Here is a 20,676-nt window from a genome sequence, read left to right as displayed (position 1 = left end):
GAAACGCTCATGTTTGTACTTTCTGTAGACCACCACAATCTGAAAACGTGCATAAAATTAGCCTAACGATTCATATTCAAATGCATTCTTACACAGATGCATGTGGAAATATATTTAGAACATGTGTCCAGCCGATAAATAACGAACTGTCTTCTCTCAAATTAATAAATACAGAAACGGCTTAATCGATTACTACCGTTCTACTTTTCTTTATAGTTACCTTCTCAACATCGCCTTCTTACAAACAGATTTATAAACCAAGACAGGGGACCACATTTTAAATATGGCTGACGGTGTGGTAAAACTGAAAAAATCTGATATTGTAGCCTAAACGTTAGGCTACATCGCGCATGCGCTCTGTGATGATTTGGATTTTATTTAATTTAAAATATTGAGTTTTTGTGTTTAAAAATTGGAGACCTTATGCTCTAATACTCTGTTGTACTAGCAATCGCCTCCATCCCAACTTCCGTCTGATTACGATGGATCGATCAAACTCTCAATGGTTTCAAAGTAAACCAAAGCAAACAAATCAAAGTATTCCTTAATGTGTGTGTGTGAGAGAGAGACAGAGAGAGACAGAGAGACAGAGACAGAGAGAGAGAGAGAGAGAGAGAGAGAGATTGGATGTGCGCGCGCACGCATGAGCCCGTGCGCGTCTCTTTTTCAGGCTTATTCATAACATATCTGTGCAATCGTCATCGGATAGGCAAAGGCGTTAGCCAATAGACAGATGACTGATTCGACCGTTCTGGTATCCGTGTACCTAGAGAGAGTCGGCGAAGACAGGCACGCACTGGGGATGAGGGAGGTCGGTGAGGGTGCCTGAGAGATCCAAAAGACCGCTGCTGTTTGCCGAACAGATCCCAACATTTTGAAGGAGACCTGCGCTCGCTCCCCCTCAGTCTCTGCGAATCAGTCCCACAGTGAGTGAGTGAGTGAGGGAGGGAGTGTGTGAAAGACAGAGAGAAAGAGAGGACAGAGAGGCCGGAGAAGGACCTGTTCATGAAAGGGGCTGTATCTGCTGTGGTCTGCACGATCGCTGCAAAAGACTTAATTGTTCATTCGTTTTTTTTTATATTACTATTTTTTTTTTACGTCAAATCAGTTCGATTTTTGAGTGGATACCAGCTCTGCGTGATACTATCCCATTCACGGTGGCTGTTTTCAGTGTCTGACAAAGCCGGAACGATGAGAGAAGGACAAATACGAGGATCTGATGGATACAAGTTTGGAATACCATCACAACACTGGAATGCGTGTTAAAAGCGAAGAGGAAATTGCAAACAAATAAACTGCATATTTAAAAAATCATCACAACAGCAGCGACCTGCCGCCGGGGATTAGCTGCGCTGTGGGGCTCTTCTCTGATTACGAGGTAAACAAATTCCGCGGTAAATGCAGGTAACGCCGTCGTGTTCGGGTGTTTACGTGAGTAAACGCTATTGCGATAATTGGCCGTCGAGTCCCACACCGCTAACTTTAACTGGAAAACGTTCATACAGGTTGGACATACATATTCTCGTTTTTTTTCTATGCAGTGCGTTGTTGATCAGTATAATTGAATTAATGTGATATTATTGAGCCACTGGAATGTGAAGCCCTATATCGTAGGTTACTTTTAAAGGTAATTATGCCTGACAGGGCACAGCAGAATTAGAAAGAGTGTAGCTAGTATTTTCACAAAGGCATAAAAAGGAATAATTTGTTGCTTTACATGCAGGAAAAACGAGCACCCGTGCATTTAGTATAACAATTCAGATGTAACATAATAGATACATGAAAACCGGCCGTGCATAACGGTGAATGAATATATTGCTTACAGTACATTAGTACAGGCCTTAATATCTCCAAACCAGCGTACTACATATCATTCTGTGTGTGTGTTCGTGTTTGTCTAATTGAAATGATATTCTGAATATGTTGTACAATTGACGAGGCTGAAAAAGTTTATTTTCGTGAATATTTTGTTTGTGTCGACCAGTCAGCAGGAGCCGTGGCGGGTGGCAGTCTGAGATGGCGCATCCCGAGGATGGCTTTGGGCTCCCGAATACGACAAGTGAACCAGATTCAAAGCAAGTGCACGATGAAAGTAAAGAGGAAATTCAGAAAGGAACTTTGAGCAAATCCCCGTCGCCGCAGTCAACATTCGTCCAACAGGTTAGAAAAAAACTTTCCGTTTACGACAGCGAGGCCTTCTGGCAAAGACAATCTTAAATTTAAAAATCCAGCTCCAAAAGGATCAATTACAAAGTAAAGATTTAAATGCATTATGAATTATAATACTGTTTGAATGTAAGTGTCTGAATGCAGCTTTTAATGTAAGAGTAATAGATTTCGTTTAAGATGTACAGTTGCACGGTACTGGGTCGATCTTGAAACCAAAATATGTGCCATTAGACAGTGTTGGCTGGAAACGGCTTATTTTGGATGGAATGTGGATGGGTGGCCATAAACTGCATATTACCAAGATTTAATCCTAACGCCAGCAATATTTCTAGCAGCTACACCAACATACTTACGTAAAAACATTTGACAGTGATGTGCCTGTGTGTAAGTACATTTTAAAACCTTTGCGTTTCTCTTCTAAATCCAATATTATGAACTGTTATCAACAGACACATGAACATCATACACTGTACTACACCAGTGATAATGAAAACAATTAAATGGAACTGAACACCATCTGGTGTCAAATCGCGTGAGAGGTTTGGGGAAAAAGTGGGGGTATGAGGGGACTCTAATATCAACATACTTCCTGCAATATTTATGCAATCGTACAATCATTATGACAGATATTCACGCAGACATACATTTGTCTAAATGTTTTTTTTAATTCTATAAAAAGAACCACGTTCATACGCTGTAAACTCAGTAATCAAGCGATCTATTAACAAACAAATCAAATTAATCTGCATAGCGAGTGGTAATATGATATCCATGCACGAGAATGAATTCAGCCAAAGACAGAACATAAAACAGAGCTCTGCTTTGCTGAAAATGAAACGGAGACTGCAGCGCAGTGAGGATTAAAATATGATCAAAGTTACAAAGATTGTTTTTATTTTTTGTTGAAGTTCTCCTCCAAACACTTTGGAATTTTAATGTTATCAAATCAAGGTGGAAAGGAAACGGAATTACTCGGTAGGCTGCGCAATATATCAATGTAATGAAAAGTGTGTTATTTTGACCACGGTCGCCTCCCTGCTTTCTCCATAGTCGTAGAACATATGAAACTTATACTTCGGTTGAGACCTTGCAGACAACACCGAATACCTTCGAACATTTAAAACATTTATTTCAATTTAATCATTTAATCAATTTCTGTACAATGTTACGGATACTTTCTCCTGGTATAAAAGGCTACACAATTGTTTTGATCTAAAGATAGCCTTTACTTGTATTGTCGTTCTGAAAATAAGCAGACTGACCCCTGGAGTCAATCAACATTTGTCTTTCACTTACACTCACAGCAAGTGTTAGTTTTTTATGTACGACTTCGGGCAAGTTCAGCAGTCACCGAAATTTATAGAATTTTTAGAATGTAGAGTTTTGTGTTAAAAATAAAGTAAGGCTCGCTTTTATTTTCGACTGAAAGCTAAGTGCAGACGTTGATATAATCCAGGTCACACCGAGTGGGACGGTCAGGGCGTGCGCGTGCAAGAGCCTGTGTTGTTTCGTGCTCCAACCGCACGAAAAGTAAGTTTTCGTATATCGTCATGCTGTTTTGAAACATATTCTTTTCATAGGGAATGGAAGGAATAAAAGTTTTCTTGCACGAGAGAGAACTCTGGACAAAATTTCACGAAGTAGGAACTGAAATGATCATCACGAAAGCAGGAAGGTAAGAGACACATTCGTTACTATTAGCTGATGTCAGGGCGAGGTGTATCACTGTTTTTCCAACACGTGCCTCCTCGGTTGATAAGTGTTCAGGTGGAAACTCCGCCTAGAGCTGCTCCACAGGCGTATTCGGCTGGAGTAATGTAAGAAACCTTTAAGAGCCTTCACCGTTGGAAAACGGGCAGTGCATAGTGAATACATATTTTATATACTTGAAACAAATTAAATCTCACTTTTTATGTTTTATCTTATGCAGTTGGATAGTTAACTAAGCTTTACTGTGCTAGGTGCTTGAAAATTTCGTAAATATATTCCCCTGGAATATGAAGTAGGCCTATACAGCAGTTTCTTGATTTCGATGCGATGGTTTGTACAATATTTACAGCTTATCACTTTGTTTTGTATTCAAAAGCTTTTAAATCACGTAATAAAATCTGTAATATTCAAACATGTTATTGTTAATTATGTATTAGTATCAATGGAAGAGAGACACGAGTCAATATGAATTTTGCAAACCAATGACTGACCCTTGGATTCAACCACTTCTTTTTAACTGTGACTCGCCATCAAATGGAAGTGTTCCTTTTCCCAGTGGTAATATAATTGAAAATAGTACTGTTTATCTTGAAAAAAAAAAAAAAAAAAAAAATAATAATTATATATATATATATATATATAGGTTCAGTTAAGGACAGGCGGCGGTTGAATTTTTTATAAAGGCAAAATATCGCCCTCTTCCTAGAAATACTACTCTGTTTACTATATTTATCAATACTGTTTCTTTTTGTTATTTACAGGCGAATGTTTCCAAGCTACAAAGTGAAGGTTTCTGAATTGAACCCCAAAACGAAATACATTCTCTTAATGGACGTCGTCCCCGCCGACGATCATCGCTACAAATTCGCTGACAACAAATGGTTTGTAATACGTGGGCCTGTTCGTATTAGTGTTTGTATTTGCAGTGAAAATAAATAATAATAATAATAATAATAATAATAATAATAATAATAATAAAAATTCTTCACAGCTTTTTCTGAGTACAACTGAGCATGATAATAACGTGTCGTCATTAAGAAAATCACACCGTCAACATCTGCTATTCACACATAGTCTTGGGGTGCTATGTTCTGGAGTCTTTGCGTAGGCTACTATGCCGTATTTCGGTAATAATCAAATTCTGTGATTGGCCTTTGAGACACTGTAAAACTAAAGAGAGGTGTAATAATACATCGTATGTTTTCCTTGCATACTGCAAAATGTGAAGCTTTTTTTTCATTTAAATCCTTCTCTTAATTAAAGTAGTGTTTACATTTTCATATATGTCACAGAGAGCTATAAAAACCCGCGTTAAACCATAAAATTTATAGCAGAGGAACAGGACCTCGCAGATAAGTAGGCCATATTTGTTATTTACCATCAAATAGGTCTGCAAAATTAGGTCACCCACTATACCGTTGTATACATGCGTCTTATTGTTCATTATGGTAATTCGGGACACAATAGGAAATGTGAAAATTACATGCGCCAGTAATATCCTCCAAAGGGTGTTGCTGTGTGATGTAGCTAATTAAAGAATGATTAACTCAATAAGCACATTCCTAATCGGTCACTGGGTTGAAGCTGAAGTACAACGGTCGTAATGTGACATAATCCAGCGTAATGTACGAGCATGGCCTTTTGGTAGCGGCATATAACCAAAGCGGCCATTTTAAATGCATAAGGATGTATACGGAAGTTTCCATTTCTGGCATTTGCAGTCGCTCACGTACGTTTCCTCTCCAGACTAAAGATCATTTGTCAGTCTGGACACAATTATCATTAAAATGAATTTCTTGATAAATTTGTTAAGGAGAATTTGTTTTTTCTCTGACCTGTTCTAATTGATAAGACCCAGTCTCTGTACGACATAAAGTAACGACACAACGATTAGGTGTAGTGGTCTGCAAAATCAAACACTTAGGTTGTTTGGAAAAAGACGGGAAAGGACATCAATGAGGGAAACGAGGAAGATTATAAGGCGACCGTACATTCATTCAAGTATCAAAACTGGAAATGCTGGTATCATTGTGTTGTCATTTTAAAAAGCTGTGATGCAAAATCCTCAATCTCTGTAGTCGTATGAACTGTATGTTTAAATGTGTGTATCAGTCGCTTTACATAATTAATATCGTTGCTGTACAGTATCGTGCTGGATATGCGCAAATAGCGTGTATCGCTGGCTATTTTACTTTTGAGTTTCTGGTTGTGTCCTGTTAGAGGATGGCATTTCTGAACTCTTAGCACGCATGTTTGATATTAAAATTACCCCCGGTGCCCCCGGAGTCAAGGAAAATATATAAATGAAACGATTAAATGGCTGAAAAAAAAAGATTTGTGGTGAAAGCGTGGGCAGGCCGTGTCAGTCTGGTATGTGGATGTGTGCCGTGACTTAGGTCTGTGACAGGGAAAGCAGAGCCCGCCATGCCTGGAAGGTTGTACGTCCACCCCGACTCGCCAGCGACTGGAGCGCATTGGATGAGGCAGCTTGTCTCCTTTCAGAAGCTAAAACTAACGAACAACCACCTCGATCCTTTTGGACATGTGAGTAAATAGTTCAAGTTCTTCCCCCCGTTGTTTCCAAGGCATTTCAGGTCTTGCTTGTTTACAGTGTTATTACTATTATTATTATTATTATTAGGCTTTTATTATTATCTGCGACTATTGTTCCAATATGATTGTGTTGTTGCGTAACTTGAAACTGTTTATGTTTATGCATTTGGAAAAAGATTACTATCCGTTTAGACTTAAAAGGGCGTACACACAACTTCTTTATGACTAAAAAAGTTTATTTTTATAAACGTTTCAGAACGTTTTCATAACGTTCATGTGGCATGGCTACCTGATATCTTGCAGGAGCGTAAAAACGTTCCAGTCGCAAAATTACTCAACACTGAAATTAATCGGAGCACATTATATAGGCCTGTACTGATTAGTGTACTACGAAGTGCGTTATTTTGGTTTGGTGGAATCTTAAAAAGCCTATTTGATGTAATAATATGCATTCCGCTGTACAGAGGAAGGAAGGCGCTACGTGGTATTTTTCAGGGGGAATCTCGGTCTATACCGTTTGCCAATAATTCCAAACATGGCCTTTAAAATATAGTTTAAAAATGTGATATGCGATTACATTGCCCTCAACGACTACACAGCAAAACATGACACAGCAAAACATGATTCATCCATTCGTTGTATCCCCCCCCCCCCCCCCCCCCCTTTAATCGACACCAACGTGGATATTTGTTGAAGAAAGATTGATTTTGGTGAAAAAACAAATACAATTCCATAAACAATTAACTCATTTTGAAATCTGCTACGCCGTTATGCTTTAGAAAAATGAGGGATTTGTGATGTTGTTTGTCCATTTCCAATGGATGCACAACAATGCAGCCGCTAATATGATTAAATGATGAATGCAGCGCTTGCTCGTTAATGGTACTGCAACAGGCTCATGCTAACAAGGGCACTATTAGAGTCTCGTGCGGTGGGGTTTCTCCTTCACTTCGGTCAGTAAATTTAAAGTAAATTTAAGTAAGAGTCCGCTTAAGCATCCCCATTGATCAGTATCTAAAGATGTATGAAAGCACGTGCGTAAAATAAAATAAGTGAATGAAATTCAGAATTTCACTGTAAAAACAATGCTTCCTGATGTTTGTCTGAGCCACTAGGATACCAAGCAAAGTACAAAGAGCATTAGAAGTTTCTGTTGAGGCTAGTCCATCTGAACCTCATAACCTATATCATAATTTATATACCAGCTCAATGACCAACAGGTGCAACTCTTGTGCGTTTTTCTTTTTAACACATACGCATACTCCACGTTAATGACCTCCAGAACTTTAAACATGTAATAACTTGCACACAGCATCCAGACATCTGGTTGAGGAAAACCTAAGAATACAATTACAGATTGTATGACTTCAAATGGAGTTTCGAATGACTGACAAAGTAAACCCAGCCAATCACAGTGTGACTCTCAGTTGACAGGGGTTGGCCTTGGTAAAACTTAGGCTATTTGATGCTGTATTGCTTGGCTATTAAACAGTGTGGACAAAAACCAACAGCATCTTTAACAGTCCTGTCATGAACAGAAAGCCCACATAGCTATTCAATAAAAGAAAAGGCACAATTCAGTTCTGTCAGGTCAGTTATATCAGGGTGATACGCAATGATGATATGGTCAGTCCGTTCTGAACTTTTAACAACAAATTCCAGCAAATTCTACTTTGCTGCCTAACCCTCCATAGGATGATGTCATGCACGACTGATGCAAAGAAAAACTTCATTTTCTACGAGTCAAAGCATTTTACCAATTTAATTTTACTTTTATATTATCATATGATTTCTCCTTTATCCAATCCAATTATAGGTCTAGGGTATGTGGTGAAAATTTGTGGACTAGCGGAATTTATAGAGACTGTGCCCAACTTGTCGGCACATAGCTCAAGGGTAGTACAGTAAGCTCATTTTGAAGTACAAAATTCACACAAATCCTGTTAGAAAAAATATGTTGTGATTCCCTAAGCTGGTTTTTTGGGATTTCATGCATTTAAAATATATGAGCTTGGCTCTTGCTGAAATTATGTTCAATGCATAAACTGTAAATGCACAACTTTAAAAAAATCCATCATATTTGTATTTGCTCCCTGCATCATTTTAGTTAATTACTTAGTACCGATTTATCTAGCTACCCACCCATTCCTATTCTCACTAATCAGCTGTGTGTGTGTGGCATACGAGTGTTGGCCAAGTAGGTGAGGCTGGCTAAATGTCCAGTTGTTTAGGTTTTCATGATGGAGTGAGGTGAGCCTCACATTAAGGTATACAAAGCTTGTTATTCAATGGATTTTCAAACCGTTCAGGGCGAGCGTTCAGTAACCTCCATGATCCCATCTTATCGTTAAAAAAAAATATATAACAAAGAGTGAGAAAATGTGGCCACAAGGCACCAGGACCTGGGTTTATTGGCTGAAAGGAGGACCACCTTCAGAGCAGGCTGATACCACTTTTCCCTCCAGAAGCATTATGGGTAAAAAAATGTGGTTTTCAATCCTTACTCCCAATTGGCATGCAAACATAAGCAGTAACAATAATACTCAAATCTAAAAGAATTTTTACTAGTTAATTATCAACCATCAAGAGATTGATTGAACCATAGAGGGATCCCACTCCCAAAAAGAATCAAGTTGAGTTCCAAAATGTTTGCTTCCATGTTTGGAAATTGTCATTGTCTTGTCATATTACCTGTCCATCAACGTATGGAATTCATAAGCATTTTTCACTAAGGGACAATCTACATATAGAAGTCACAGAGCAGCAAGTGAGGGTGCAGGCAGTAACACTGTAAAATGTGAAAACGGTACCGCAGTATTCTATTTAAAATCCAACAGAACCTAACCAAAATATATCATCATATCCACTGCAGGATGAAAACATACCCCCGTCTCTTTAAGTATAAATATTCATAAGGCTTTACTCTCCTCAGGGTCAATGGTCAGTCTGACCCTTGCCAGAGAAAAGAGCAGAGTTAGTTCATCATAATTAGATGTTAAGCATGTAGAATAAGATTCCTTTTCTCCGCATGCTCAGCCCCTCCAAAAAAAAAATCCCTGAGACCAGTAGTTACGGAAAACCATGGAGGCCAGTGTGGTTTCCTTAGGGACCCTCACCTCTGCCAAGGCACATTTAGAACAAGTACGTCTTCATTGCAACGTTTTACACTAAACTACTTCTATTACAACCATCCTGATTAGCTAGAGGAGTAACTACATTATTAGGTACAAAACTATAATGTGTCTCAAAAAATCTGGTGTGAGATAGATATGCAGAATAAAGCATACTATAATGAAGCCTGAAAATGGTTATAATTTAATACAGCACACTGGCTACCCGCCCAGGTCTTTCTAAAGTAGTGGTCCTTAACCTTTTTTGGGAAATGGATCCCTTTGAGAATATAATCAAAGCTAGAGACCCCCCCCCCCCCCCCCCAGCAGAAAAAAGGTGCATAAACACTCACACACAAACACTGTGATGTAATTTGTATGGAAAGCATGCAACAAAAAATAAATAAACTTAGGCCAACTGTGTGTACAAAAAATATCTAAGCAAAGGTTTCATTAAATCTGCACATTTGCCAAATTGGCTACGGGTTGTACACCAACTTCGATTTCTTTAGGTTTCACTGCAAATGCATGCTCTTTCCTCATGCCTACTTAACGTTGAGCAGCCACAGGTACTAAACAATATTACAATAATTAGTTTGGAAGGAATAAATTACAATAAACACTTGAAGAGACAACATTTTTACCTTAAACTCCACTGTGATCTGTGTAAACGCAGAGGAATGTTTTCTTTAAAGCCTATGAATGGGAAATTATTTGTAGATGTCATATCATGCCGATGATGAGGATTCTATGTTGCCTGACCATGTACAACGGCATCCTATGCTACCCTACACTTATTTGGCATACAACAATGTCTTAACGACATACTTTCACTTAAAAAGAATTCACAAACGAATTTTCAAAGCAACAGGAAGGAAGTCAGAGATTTTTTATGACTGATTCATAGACCACCTGAAGCCCCATGGACCGCAGGTTAAGAACCCCAGCTCTAAAGGAATAAAACAAACACCAATTAAGGACAAAGGGGGAAGTGAAGTCATTTTTCTTAACGACATGAAGCTAACTTGCCATTTTTCATGCTGTAGATATGTAACCAGGAGTACAAAGGTGTGCAGGAGCTTGTATGTAAAATGCATGACATCAGCTATATTTTAGCATAGTTAAGGGCACATCTGCAGAGAATGCCTGCAAGATCAGAGGTGGCGTAACACAACAGTACACACGACATGACAGCTTTTAGCAAAACAAGTGATTCTGGGTGTAATTTACATGGGTCAAACTGCACCATTGGGTTACACCATGAAAGGAGAAGTGAGGATTGCTGCTGGTTCTGCGTGCAGGAGGACAGGAAGTGGTTAAAGCAGTGGTGGCATGAGGGTTCGGGAGAATGGTAAACCAGCGCTCTACTGCACGACCTCATGTAGGCTGCCTGCTCCATACACACATGCTGCGTTACGCTCCATTGAATCAAACACAGACATTACCTCGTACTCATCCTAAAAGCGAGGGGGCTACCTTTGAATGACCCAGAACATGAAATTACTGAGGAATTATGGCTATGAGAGGGGGAGAAAAAAAAGGCGTTGTTGCCTGAGTGGGATATTATAATTACCCGTTTCCAGTGTGAGTTACTAACTTCGCCGTGGAATCGCTCACAGCCAAGCAGAGTGTTGCTGGAAAATTAACAACTCCGAAGCAGCTCTCCTATAAAAAGCAGTTGTTTTTCCTGAATCTAAGAAAGCAGAACTCTGAAAAGGTGAGCTAAAGGACATGTCTTGCAATGGCATGCACTGCCCTACGAGCATGGGAGGTCACCTCTGCCTGTTACAGCCATGTAATGAAACAAGGCTTTTTTAAACCTAATGGGAATGCAATGGGCGTTCTGAGAGAAAACAGTCCTGTTATCTTTCTGTTGGCCTGACTATAAGGACGTTAAAAACCATTAGACCTCTCACTGTGATCAGTCTTGGCTTGGCGAAGCAATATGAATCGGTATGAGAGGGGCTCACAGGAAGAGCTCAGGGTTCAGATTCGCCCGGGCACACAGGCATTTCCTTTCAAGTCACCGTAGTTGACTGCAGTGCTGAGATCACAGTACAACACAGTGTGAGGGAGCTCAAGAGAGTCAAAGAAGTGCAAGGATAGGTGTTCAGATACATTTCTGTAAGAAAATGAAGTCAACTGAAACTGAACACTAAGGAAAAAGCTCCACAGGAAATTTGTTCAGGTCACATCATTCAAGACAGCCTTACTCAATCAAACGCCCTCTTTTTGTGGCCAAGGAAATGCATGACATACTTATAATAACCGTGTGCTTGCATAAACAAAAAAAAGATGTAGCATGAGGTATGGTTTAAATTATATGGCGATATTAAAGTTACTGTTGTAGTCTTAGTCGTTGTGTAGTTGTTGCAACATACATAATTATGATAGAAAAAGTAGCAGCCATATAAGTCATGGTTGTAGTAGTAGTAGTGTTTTTTTAATAGATTTAGCTGTTGTGAGGTAGTGTAGCTGGTAGTAGTTATTAGGTAATGGACAGCTGAACTATTTCCTTGCACTTACACAGTGCCAGGGGAGGTAGGGGTCTGTACACTTTCCAAGAAGCCTGTATCACACAGATAAAATGACAAACTGTCCCGCGCTTTTGGCCCGCACTAACGTGCTTTTATAACGCTGCCGTGTGTTTCCTTTGTAGATCATATTAAACTCCATGCACAAATACCAGCCCAGGATCCACATCGTGAAGGCAGACGAAAACAACGGATTCGGCTCCAAAAACACGGCGTTCTGCACTCACGTATTCCCCGAAACGGCTTTCATCGCAGTCACGTCCTACCAAAACCACAAGGTAAGACTGAGGTTCTGACTCTGAAGCCCGTGTTGGACGCCAGTTTCCCGTGACATGTTTTAGAATGTGCACATGAATTATCATCTTTGTCACTCGTTTTTCTAGATTTCTGTTGACCTATTTTATGTTAACTCGTTTATCTGTGTAGTTTGAATGGATCTATGAATTGTGGTGTATTTAACCTTTTTGAAGGAAAATGATAATTCAGATGTATCACACCTGGATTTTAGCAAGCGTTTATTTTGCTTCATTAATCAAACGGTGAGTTCAACTGTTGCCGGAAAAATAAAAATGACAGCAGAAATTACTTTAATCCTACGATCGTGATGGCTGCTGATTAATTACAAAACAATGGTACTTTAAAAATATTATAACTTCAATTATTTTACTGTTTCTGTCAAATTTGGGTAAAAATCTTACTTTGAATGCCTGTGCAAAAACGTAGGCAACTCGCATCCGAAATGGGTACGAGAAATATTTATAAAATAAATTACTGTGGACATTACTGTAGCCTACATTAATTGTTCAGACACACGATACTTAAAAATTATACAACTCACTTCAAATCTAATGTTTTAAACGTCTATGGGGCACGCCTCAGCACGCGCGAAATTAACATAAAGTGTACTGTGTGTCACTCTGAGAAGAGGCAGAAGTGTGAAAATCACTGGTATCATCATATTTACAACACAGACAGATCTGAGCGCCGAGGGAGAGGCTAGTGACCGCCTGTCCAATACCGACACACTGAATGCGACCGCGGGGGACAGTTTAACCGGCCTATTATCTTATTCTCCTTGAGTTATTAGCTATGCTTGCACAGGCCGTACAAAAATTAACCAAGTGAACACAAGAACATGTAAATACATGAATAAATAATACGTAAAAGGAGCGAAACAATGTGCGATGTACCTTACAAGAAAAAGCAGACTGTTTAAAGCTATAATTCCCCATTTATGGTGTCCAGCATTAAATCCGTGTTGGAAACGAGAGCGCGTAGGCTACCTGAACACGTCAATTCCATTTTATTTTATAATTAGTATTCTGGGTTTTGTGAACATTTCTTGTTTATTAGTTACATGGACATATAGAAGGGGGCTTTTTTTCCCTTTTTTTTTCAAAAAATGGGGCATTTTGCTGTGTGAATTTCGGAGTTTTGGCGCGCCGTGCGAGTCCTTTGCATTTTCTGCAGTACCCTTATAGATGCCAATTTTAAAATATATGCATATTGTAAAACATTTTTTCATGACAAAATTACGCCTAGGAAACCTTCATAGCAGAGGTCTCAGAATTATCATTCGAAATATTACGTAGCAGCATACTACAGCATCGAAGTCTGATGTCGTTTTTACCCATATTTTCAGCCCAATTTATTCACAGTGTGATGTTAACATTTAACAGTTTGTCGATTATCTTAAAGCGTTAGCCAAAAAAAAAAAACAATTTAAGGCTTGAAACTGGAAAAAAAGGTATTTTGACACAAGCTGCAACATGGCTGTAGTTTATTATGCTCCTATAGGTAGCAAGATTCTCCTATACAAACCGAATCGATAATGACATACTTCTATATATATCAAAATATGAATATGAATTTACGTAACATACGTAATATCTGTCCAAATAATATTCACAGAGTTAACTATATAATTACTTCACTATTATATCGTAACACATATCGTGAATTAGCTAGGCTATATCCTCCAATATATGGATATTACTGCATATGTGCAAGTCCTGATAATTTACGTTGCCTGTTTTGCGACAAATGTATTTTTAGTATATTTTTAGCAAGTATATTTCATTTATTTTACATTCCATATTTTGTCGTTTCAAAACATTTGTTGGTCAAACAAGATAGCCTTATCCCAGACACTGCTAGCACTGCTGACAATGTTCCCTTTGTACGTCAATGTGACAATGTTCACTTTGTTCGTACGTTTGTACGTCACTGTGTAGTTATTCAGCATTTGAAATAAATACCTTTTTTATGCAATTCCTAAAAACTGTCGTCTTGCTCAGAATGACGATTTATAGTTACCAATCTAACGAAAGGACAAGCTTTGCAAAATTTAAATGTTTCGTCCAGAACCTGTCAGGCCAACCTCACCCTGCGATAAGAGATTTTTGCAGATCAGTCCACCTCCCTTTGAAAAGGAATTAATTAGGCCCTATCTGTATATTCACAGCCGAATCGGGTCTCGTTCCTAGCTGTTAAGATATCGAAGGGAGATATTTCAGTTGGACTTTGCGATCTTTGTCACTGACGCACAATTCCACGCCTTAATTTTTATTAATGACGTTTCTATTCAGAAATCTTGATAGTTGTTATAATCCCAGTGGTACAGAAGAAAACACCAAGACCTTAAAATGCAATTTGGAGACTTGCTTCGTGAATGCAAATAACGTTAAAATATACTCATTCAGTATTATTGATTTTATAGTGCAAGAAGGATCTTTTCAAAGCACACATTTTAGAGACGCCTGGCTCTGTCATATGTTGTCCTAAAATATTGTGAGAATAAGTGCCATTTGTTAAGCAAATACCCTTGATATCAACTTAAGCCTTCAGTATCAAATCCTTTGGTTTGCACATCACAGAGTTTACGGTTTAATGCTACTGCATTACATAATATAGAATCAGAATAGACTTTATTGTCATTGCACGGTGGGGGTACAACGAAATTATTAATATAATCATAAGCATTAATATGTAAATGTTTAGTGAATAGTTATACATCTTCACTTATTCATCTTCAAGTTCGAGTATTTTGAGCGAAATGATGTACTTTGTGGGTCTGTATTACTACAAATATATAAATGAACGAATAGTGATTGCTGTACGGACGAATTTAAGTCGCACTACATATTGTATGTTAAACTATCTAGGGGGTCGGAATAAGTAATAGTTACATGTAATGTAGGCTAACTGATACAGCTGATAAATTCATCTGTACAAGTTTCCACATGGAAGATGCTGGTTGTGATGAGTGACTCTTCCAAAAGCCCATCATAGCAATGTGTATAAAGTTATGAATGGCTAAAACCCTCTCAACTATTAATAAATAGATAAATATGCACAATTGTTTTTCAGCCGCCAGATGAATCGCACAGCATGATCAGTTTTGGGCAGGAATGTGAATGTGCTTAAAATTTTATGGAACAATCCAATCATGTTTTTAGACAATTCTGTCATTTCAGGACACGTTTAATTGAAGTGATTTCGTGCAAGCGCAATCACAAAGCCAGCTGAATGACGCAGTAGCAGTGTTTTATAACGGGGTGTGTTACCACTTTTCGTTAGGATCCCAATCCTCGCAACTATAGGCAAAGCCAAAATGGCCTCAGCGGGGTCTATAAATGGGCTGAAACAAAAATGGTCAACATTAGTAGACTCCCACATGTGTAGGCCTACACGGGATGTTAAAAACATATTTAATATATTTTCAAGGCTTGGAATGAATAAATGAATTCCACCAGAGCTCGTTAATTTCACGTATAACTACCGTTCATTGTATTTATTTTTTTCTGACAACACCTCTTTACGCGTCCCCGGAAAAGCAGAGAGAAAGTGACACTGATGTATGTCCTAGCCACTTCCCAGGTCGAATCTTTCAACAACAAGTTTTCATTGTGCCACAGCAAATCTGCCGGTTTTTTAATGACACGATGCGTATGCACAATAGCCTACCCTAAACTAAAAGCCCTGTGATATCGCAATGTTGAGTCATGAGACAAAGCGTTACTGATGATGGGGGGTGGAGGTGGGGGTGGGAATAACACTGAGTGAGATGCGAGGGGTTACGAGTTTTACTCCGTATTTAGGAAAATGACCTGAACACCTAAACAGTTCCGTTTTTCCTTTAGAGGCCAAAGGGCAGGAAATATCCAGGTACAGTATGGTGTAATGTCCATGGTCTCCGTAATCTGCATGATGTAACATGTAGCCATAAAATCCAACGTAGCAGCTATATCAACTGTGAGGTGTACTCTAATTTTGCACATACATTGCACAAAAGTTTGCACACATATTTCTCGAACCATGTATTTTTTTCTCACAATATTACATTTTTCAGTTCTCAATAATTAGCATATCTCCGAGTAGGACATACTCTCAGAAACTGCTGACTGATCATTTCTGCCAGGTTTTAATTAAGCTTAATTAAACAAAATGTAATGTAATGTAAATATGTCTGCTTCTAGTTTCAGCCTTTAGATTGTTATGGCAAATCTGGTATTAACTGTATGAGCTTAGCAGTTTGAGGGAGGGGGAAGGTACCATTAGCGCCTTACGAGCCAGTGAAAACTTCCAGCGTGGTTTAGAACAGGCAAACTGTAATGCATTTTACTCATATAGCAGGATTCTGTCCGAGAATGTAACTTGCAGCTTTTAGGCAACATGCCTTAATCACTACCTCACATGCATTCCACAATGTCGATTTCACAAGAGCATGTGAATTTAAATTTCTGTAGCAGAGCAACTGGTGGTGGTGTTTTCAGTCTGTACTCGTTACTCTTCATTGATGGTGTTGCCACGTGGACAAAACTGCTGTTAATTTAACTGCCACCAGACACTCCATGAAAACGAGCACGCAAAAACCAGGAACCTAATGTATGTCTAATGGCAACTGTGTCGCTGCTTTCCAGATAACCCAGCTGAAGATTGAAAATAACCCCTTTGCCAAGGGATTCAGAGGAAGCGATGACATGGAGTTGCACCGGATGTCCCGAATGCAGAAGTAAGCCGGCAAGAGAGTGGAGAGCACTCTCTCCAATCCTCTCTCCATCCACCACCATAGCTCTGTTTCAGCTAGTCCACAACATTCCTGAAACTGTATGCACATCCCTGAATCTCATTTGTGTCATAACAATTTCCACAGACATGGAAGTCCATGTCCTACAACAGAAGATGTTACAGTACAAAAACAGATATTGTTCTGTACACAGTAGAATTATCTGCCAGATTTAGCCTTTATTTTCAGGGGTGAGGAACCCATGATCTTTGAAGGCTGAAAAGTATGCATTTTTCAGTTTGTCTCAGCATAATATTTAAATCAGTGATTGAGAAGAGGCCCCCTTACCTGCTGTCTCAGGTATAAATCAGATGCCAAACGAATTATGATCAAAGCAGCTGCTGGTTTGCACCAGGACATGAGCTCATTTTTCATCCAGCTACTCCTATAAATGAATAACGAATTATTAAGTCCTGAGGCATAATTAAAACCAACAGACACTGAGGTTCTCCAGGAACATCCCTGCAATAAAGACTCAAACAACGTCAGCCCTGGATCATGCGATGCCATGATTTTCAGATTTTTCCAGAAGAAAGCTGTTGTGACAAGTGTCAGATGACACGTAGACAAGCTCTACAAGAAAATCAAACACAGGGAAAGGGTCTGGTTGGACATACTAAGCATTTAAACCATTAACATTGGTATGTCCAGTTAAACACTTTCCACAGGGCCTTATTTTCAGTGCTTATGGATTTGTCCCTGAAAAAAGTAATTCGTTTCACATTCTTACTGTGAATTAACCAACATGGAAAAAAATTGGGGAGAAGTCCTGGGTGCCCTTTAGATAATTGGCTTATAGTGGTTTTATTCTGTACAGCTGACACAATAATACTGTGCAATAACAGTCGTTCATCTGACAGCTGTTGAGGTAGGGCCAAAAAATAAAGTGTTCCAGGACGAGGTGGTGCAGCATGCAAACTATCTCACAGCCTGATTTCCCATGACCCCTCCAGCACTGTGACGGCATGGAGGGGTTAGCATCCTCCACAGGGTGACAGATGACATGCTGACGACTGGGTGGCAGTGTGGTGTAGTGGTTAAGGAGCTGGGCTTGTAATCTAACAGTTGCAGGTTCAGTTCCCAGGTGAAGCAGTGCCGTTGCACCCTAGAGTCAGGTGTTTTACCTGAATAGTTTCAGTAAGCATCTTGGTGAATGGCACATGTGTAAACTGCTCTGGAGAAAAGGGTGTCTACTGAGAATGACTGCTAAAAAGAAGGTGTCTTACTGTAAAAAAGAAGCTGTTGTAATGTAATGTCTCATGAAACGTGTATACAAAGGTGTAGGGGTAAAGGACAATGAAAATGGGCTTATTACCCTAAAACCAGAATCTGAAAATGGAGACTGACTTCTGAAATCCACCCAAACACCCCGAAACAGTGGGAATCCTCGTACCTTTCGTCTTTTTCCTCCCAGAAATTTTAAATGCGCTTTTTGAGTCCCCGTCCCCCCATCATTTAAAGAAGGCCATGTCCTCTCTCTCTGCCTCTATCTGGAGACCAAAGTTCAGAGGTGGGAATGCAGTCACAGATTCATTTGGCTGGAGGATATGAGATGCCATGCACCGTAATGTGACAAGAAGCTTAAGTTTATTTTTAGAGCTGTGCTGTCTCCGTCTATACAGGGTGAGGTGGTGCCACACCACGGGAGGGTGAGCAGTGAGACGACTCAAAATAATATTAAATCAGATTCAGTTCAAGCAAAAATACCTGCTCTGTACATTCCTCATATCTATAAGCAAGGCAGAGATAGTGGTACAGTATGACCTTTGTATATTTTTTAAGGTTAGCTTTTAAAAATTGGCTATAAAAATTTGGCTACTCATAAAAAGCATGACATAGTTCTTTGGTGTGGCGGTGGTCACAAATAAAAAGGCTACATAAAACATAATAATTATGAGCACAAATCTGTAAACTGACTCTAAATAGCCAGAGTAACCTCATTGTGGTTCTTCTTTAAACATTCTAAATGTAAGCCAGCATTGTCTGTTGTGTATGGTGGTGAATGTAAGAAAAATGTTGTGTAATTAATGCAAGAAAAATGACACTTTGCTAAAATTTGCTATTAAAATATTAAAGAAAAAACCCCAGAAAAACCACAAAACATGAAGTCTGAAACCTCTCTGTGAGTGAATGAAGCAACTGACACCCTATTTGGCGTCTCCTGTCTGTCGCCCTGCAGCAATAAGGAGTATCCCATAATTCCACGCAGCACGGCGCGTCAGAGGGTGGGGTCCAGTCCCAGCTCCTTCAGCGGGGAGCCGCAAGCCATGGCTACGCCCACCAGCCTGGGCTCCCCGTATTCCTGTGAGAATGGGGTCACCCGAACTGCCCCTGGCCTCTTCCCCCCGCCTGGCCCGTACCCCCTCCCCCACGAGCACAGCCAAGACTACCACTGCCCCAAGAGGAAAGGTAGGCCCATCTCTCCGTGCGATATTCTCTTTGTCTGGTCACCTCTCAATTTTACTCAAATCAGGTGAAATTCAGCACTGACAAAAACCCGTGTCATTTTTTCTTCAGCAAAATACTTTTGATAAGCTTTTTTTTTTTTCTCTTATCTTGGTGACCAAAAAAATTGTCAGATTCCCTTTCCATCTTCCAGCTCCTTGAAAAAAATGCACTGTGAGCTGAACTCTGTTTGACCTTGCCTGAGCTTGCAGTACAGTATCAGTTTATGAAAAGTTGCAAGCCACAGTTAAATGAGCTGCCTCACAGTATATTGTGACTGGGCTTCTCTTCACAGTGGAGGAGGAGTGCCATACAGATCATCCATACAGGAAGGCGTACATCGAGAGCTCTCCTAACGAGGGTGACCCTTACTACCGGCCGACCAGCTACTCACAGGCTCTGGGCCTCGCTGGCGGCCCCTATAGGACAGAAACGGCACAGCGGCAGGCGTGCATGTACGCCAGTGTCTCCCCGGCTGCTGAGCTGGTGCCTGGATTGGAGGACCTCGGCTGCAACACCTGGGCGGGCGTGTCGCCCTACAGTGGCTGCCCCGTGACAGCCCCGCCTTCCGCCGAGCGGCTGCCCTATCAGCACTTCTCCGCCCACTTTGCCTCGGGGCCCCTGGTGACCAGACTGAGCGGGGTGGCCGGCCACGCCTCTCCGCAGCTCGCCGACACCCACGCCCTCTACCAGAGCCCCGCCCCTCACCAGCCCTTCTCCAGGCAGCGGGGCGGGCCCAACACCGGCATCCAGTCACCCGCCGTCGGGCTCCAGGGCAACGAGTACCTCTACCCCCACGGGGCGTCCCGCACCCTCTCCCCACATCAGTACCACGCAGTGCACAGTGTGAGCCTCGTACCAGAGTGGAGCGAGAGCGCGTGAGGAGGTTTCAGTGTTAAAAACTGTTCGGTTATAAACCTTCATACAGGAAATACCCTCCTGTGCTGCTTCATGACTTTCGTTGGTCATTTGCGTTTGGTACCGAGAGCAAAAAGGAGCAGACTGTGGTCTGTCTAACACGACTGCAGGATAATCCCTCTCTGATCTGACCACCTTCACTGCTAGGGGGAGGAGAGCTGCACCACCA

The 20,676-nt window shown here is 40.3% G+C and overlaps 1 protein-coding gene across 1 annotated transcript; it reads left to right on the top strand.

Annotated features, from left to right (window-relative positions):
- Positions 1 to 2,016: 2,016 nt before the first annotated feature.
- On the top strand, positions 2,017 to 20,471 carry tbx5a (T-box transcription factor 5a). Its single transcript, XM_036529610.1, has 8 exons — positions 2,017 to 2,160; positions 3,750 to 3,844; positions 4,641 to 4,760; positions 6,276 to 6,423; positions 12,202 to 12,354; positions 16,999 to 17,090; positions 19,324 to 19,553; positions 19,885 to 20,471. Exons 1-8 carry the CDS (start codon positions 2,017 to 2,019, stop codon positions 20,469 to 20,471), a joined length of 1,569 nt encoding a protein of 522 aa, XP_036385503.1.
- Positions 20,472 to 20,676: the final 205 nt, after the last annotated feature.

Source organism: Megalops cyprinoides, chromosome 5, assembly GCF_013368585.1.
Source record: "Megalops cyprinoides isolate fMegCyp1 chromosome 5, fMegCyp1.pri, whole genome shotgun sequence".
In the NCBI taxonomy this organism is placed as follows: domain Eukaryota; kingdom Metazoa; phylum Chordata; class Actinopteri; order Elopiformes; family Megalopidae; genus Megalops; species Megalops cyprinoides.
Note: the sequence above shows the minus strand (reverse complement) of the source record. Positions and strands in the feature narration are given on the sequence as shown.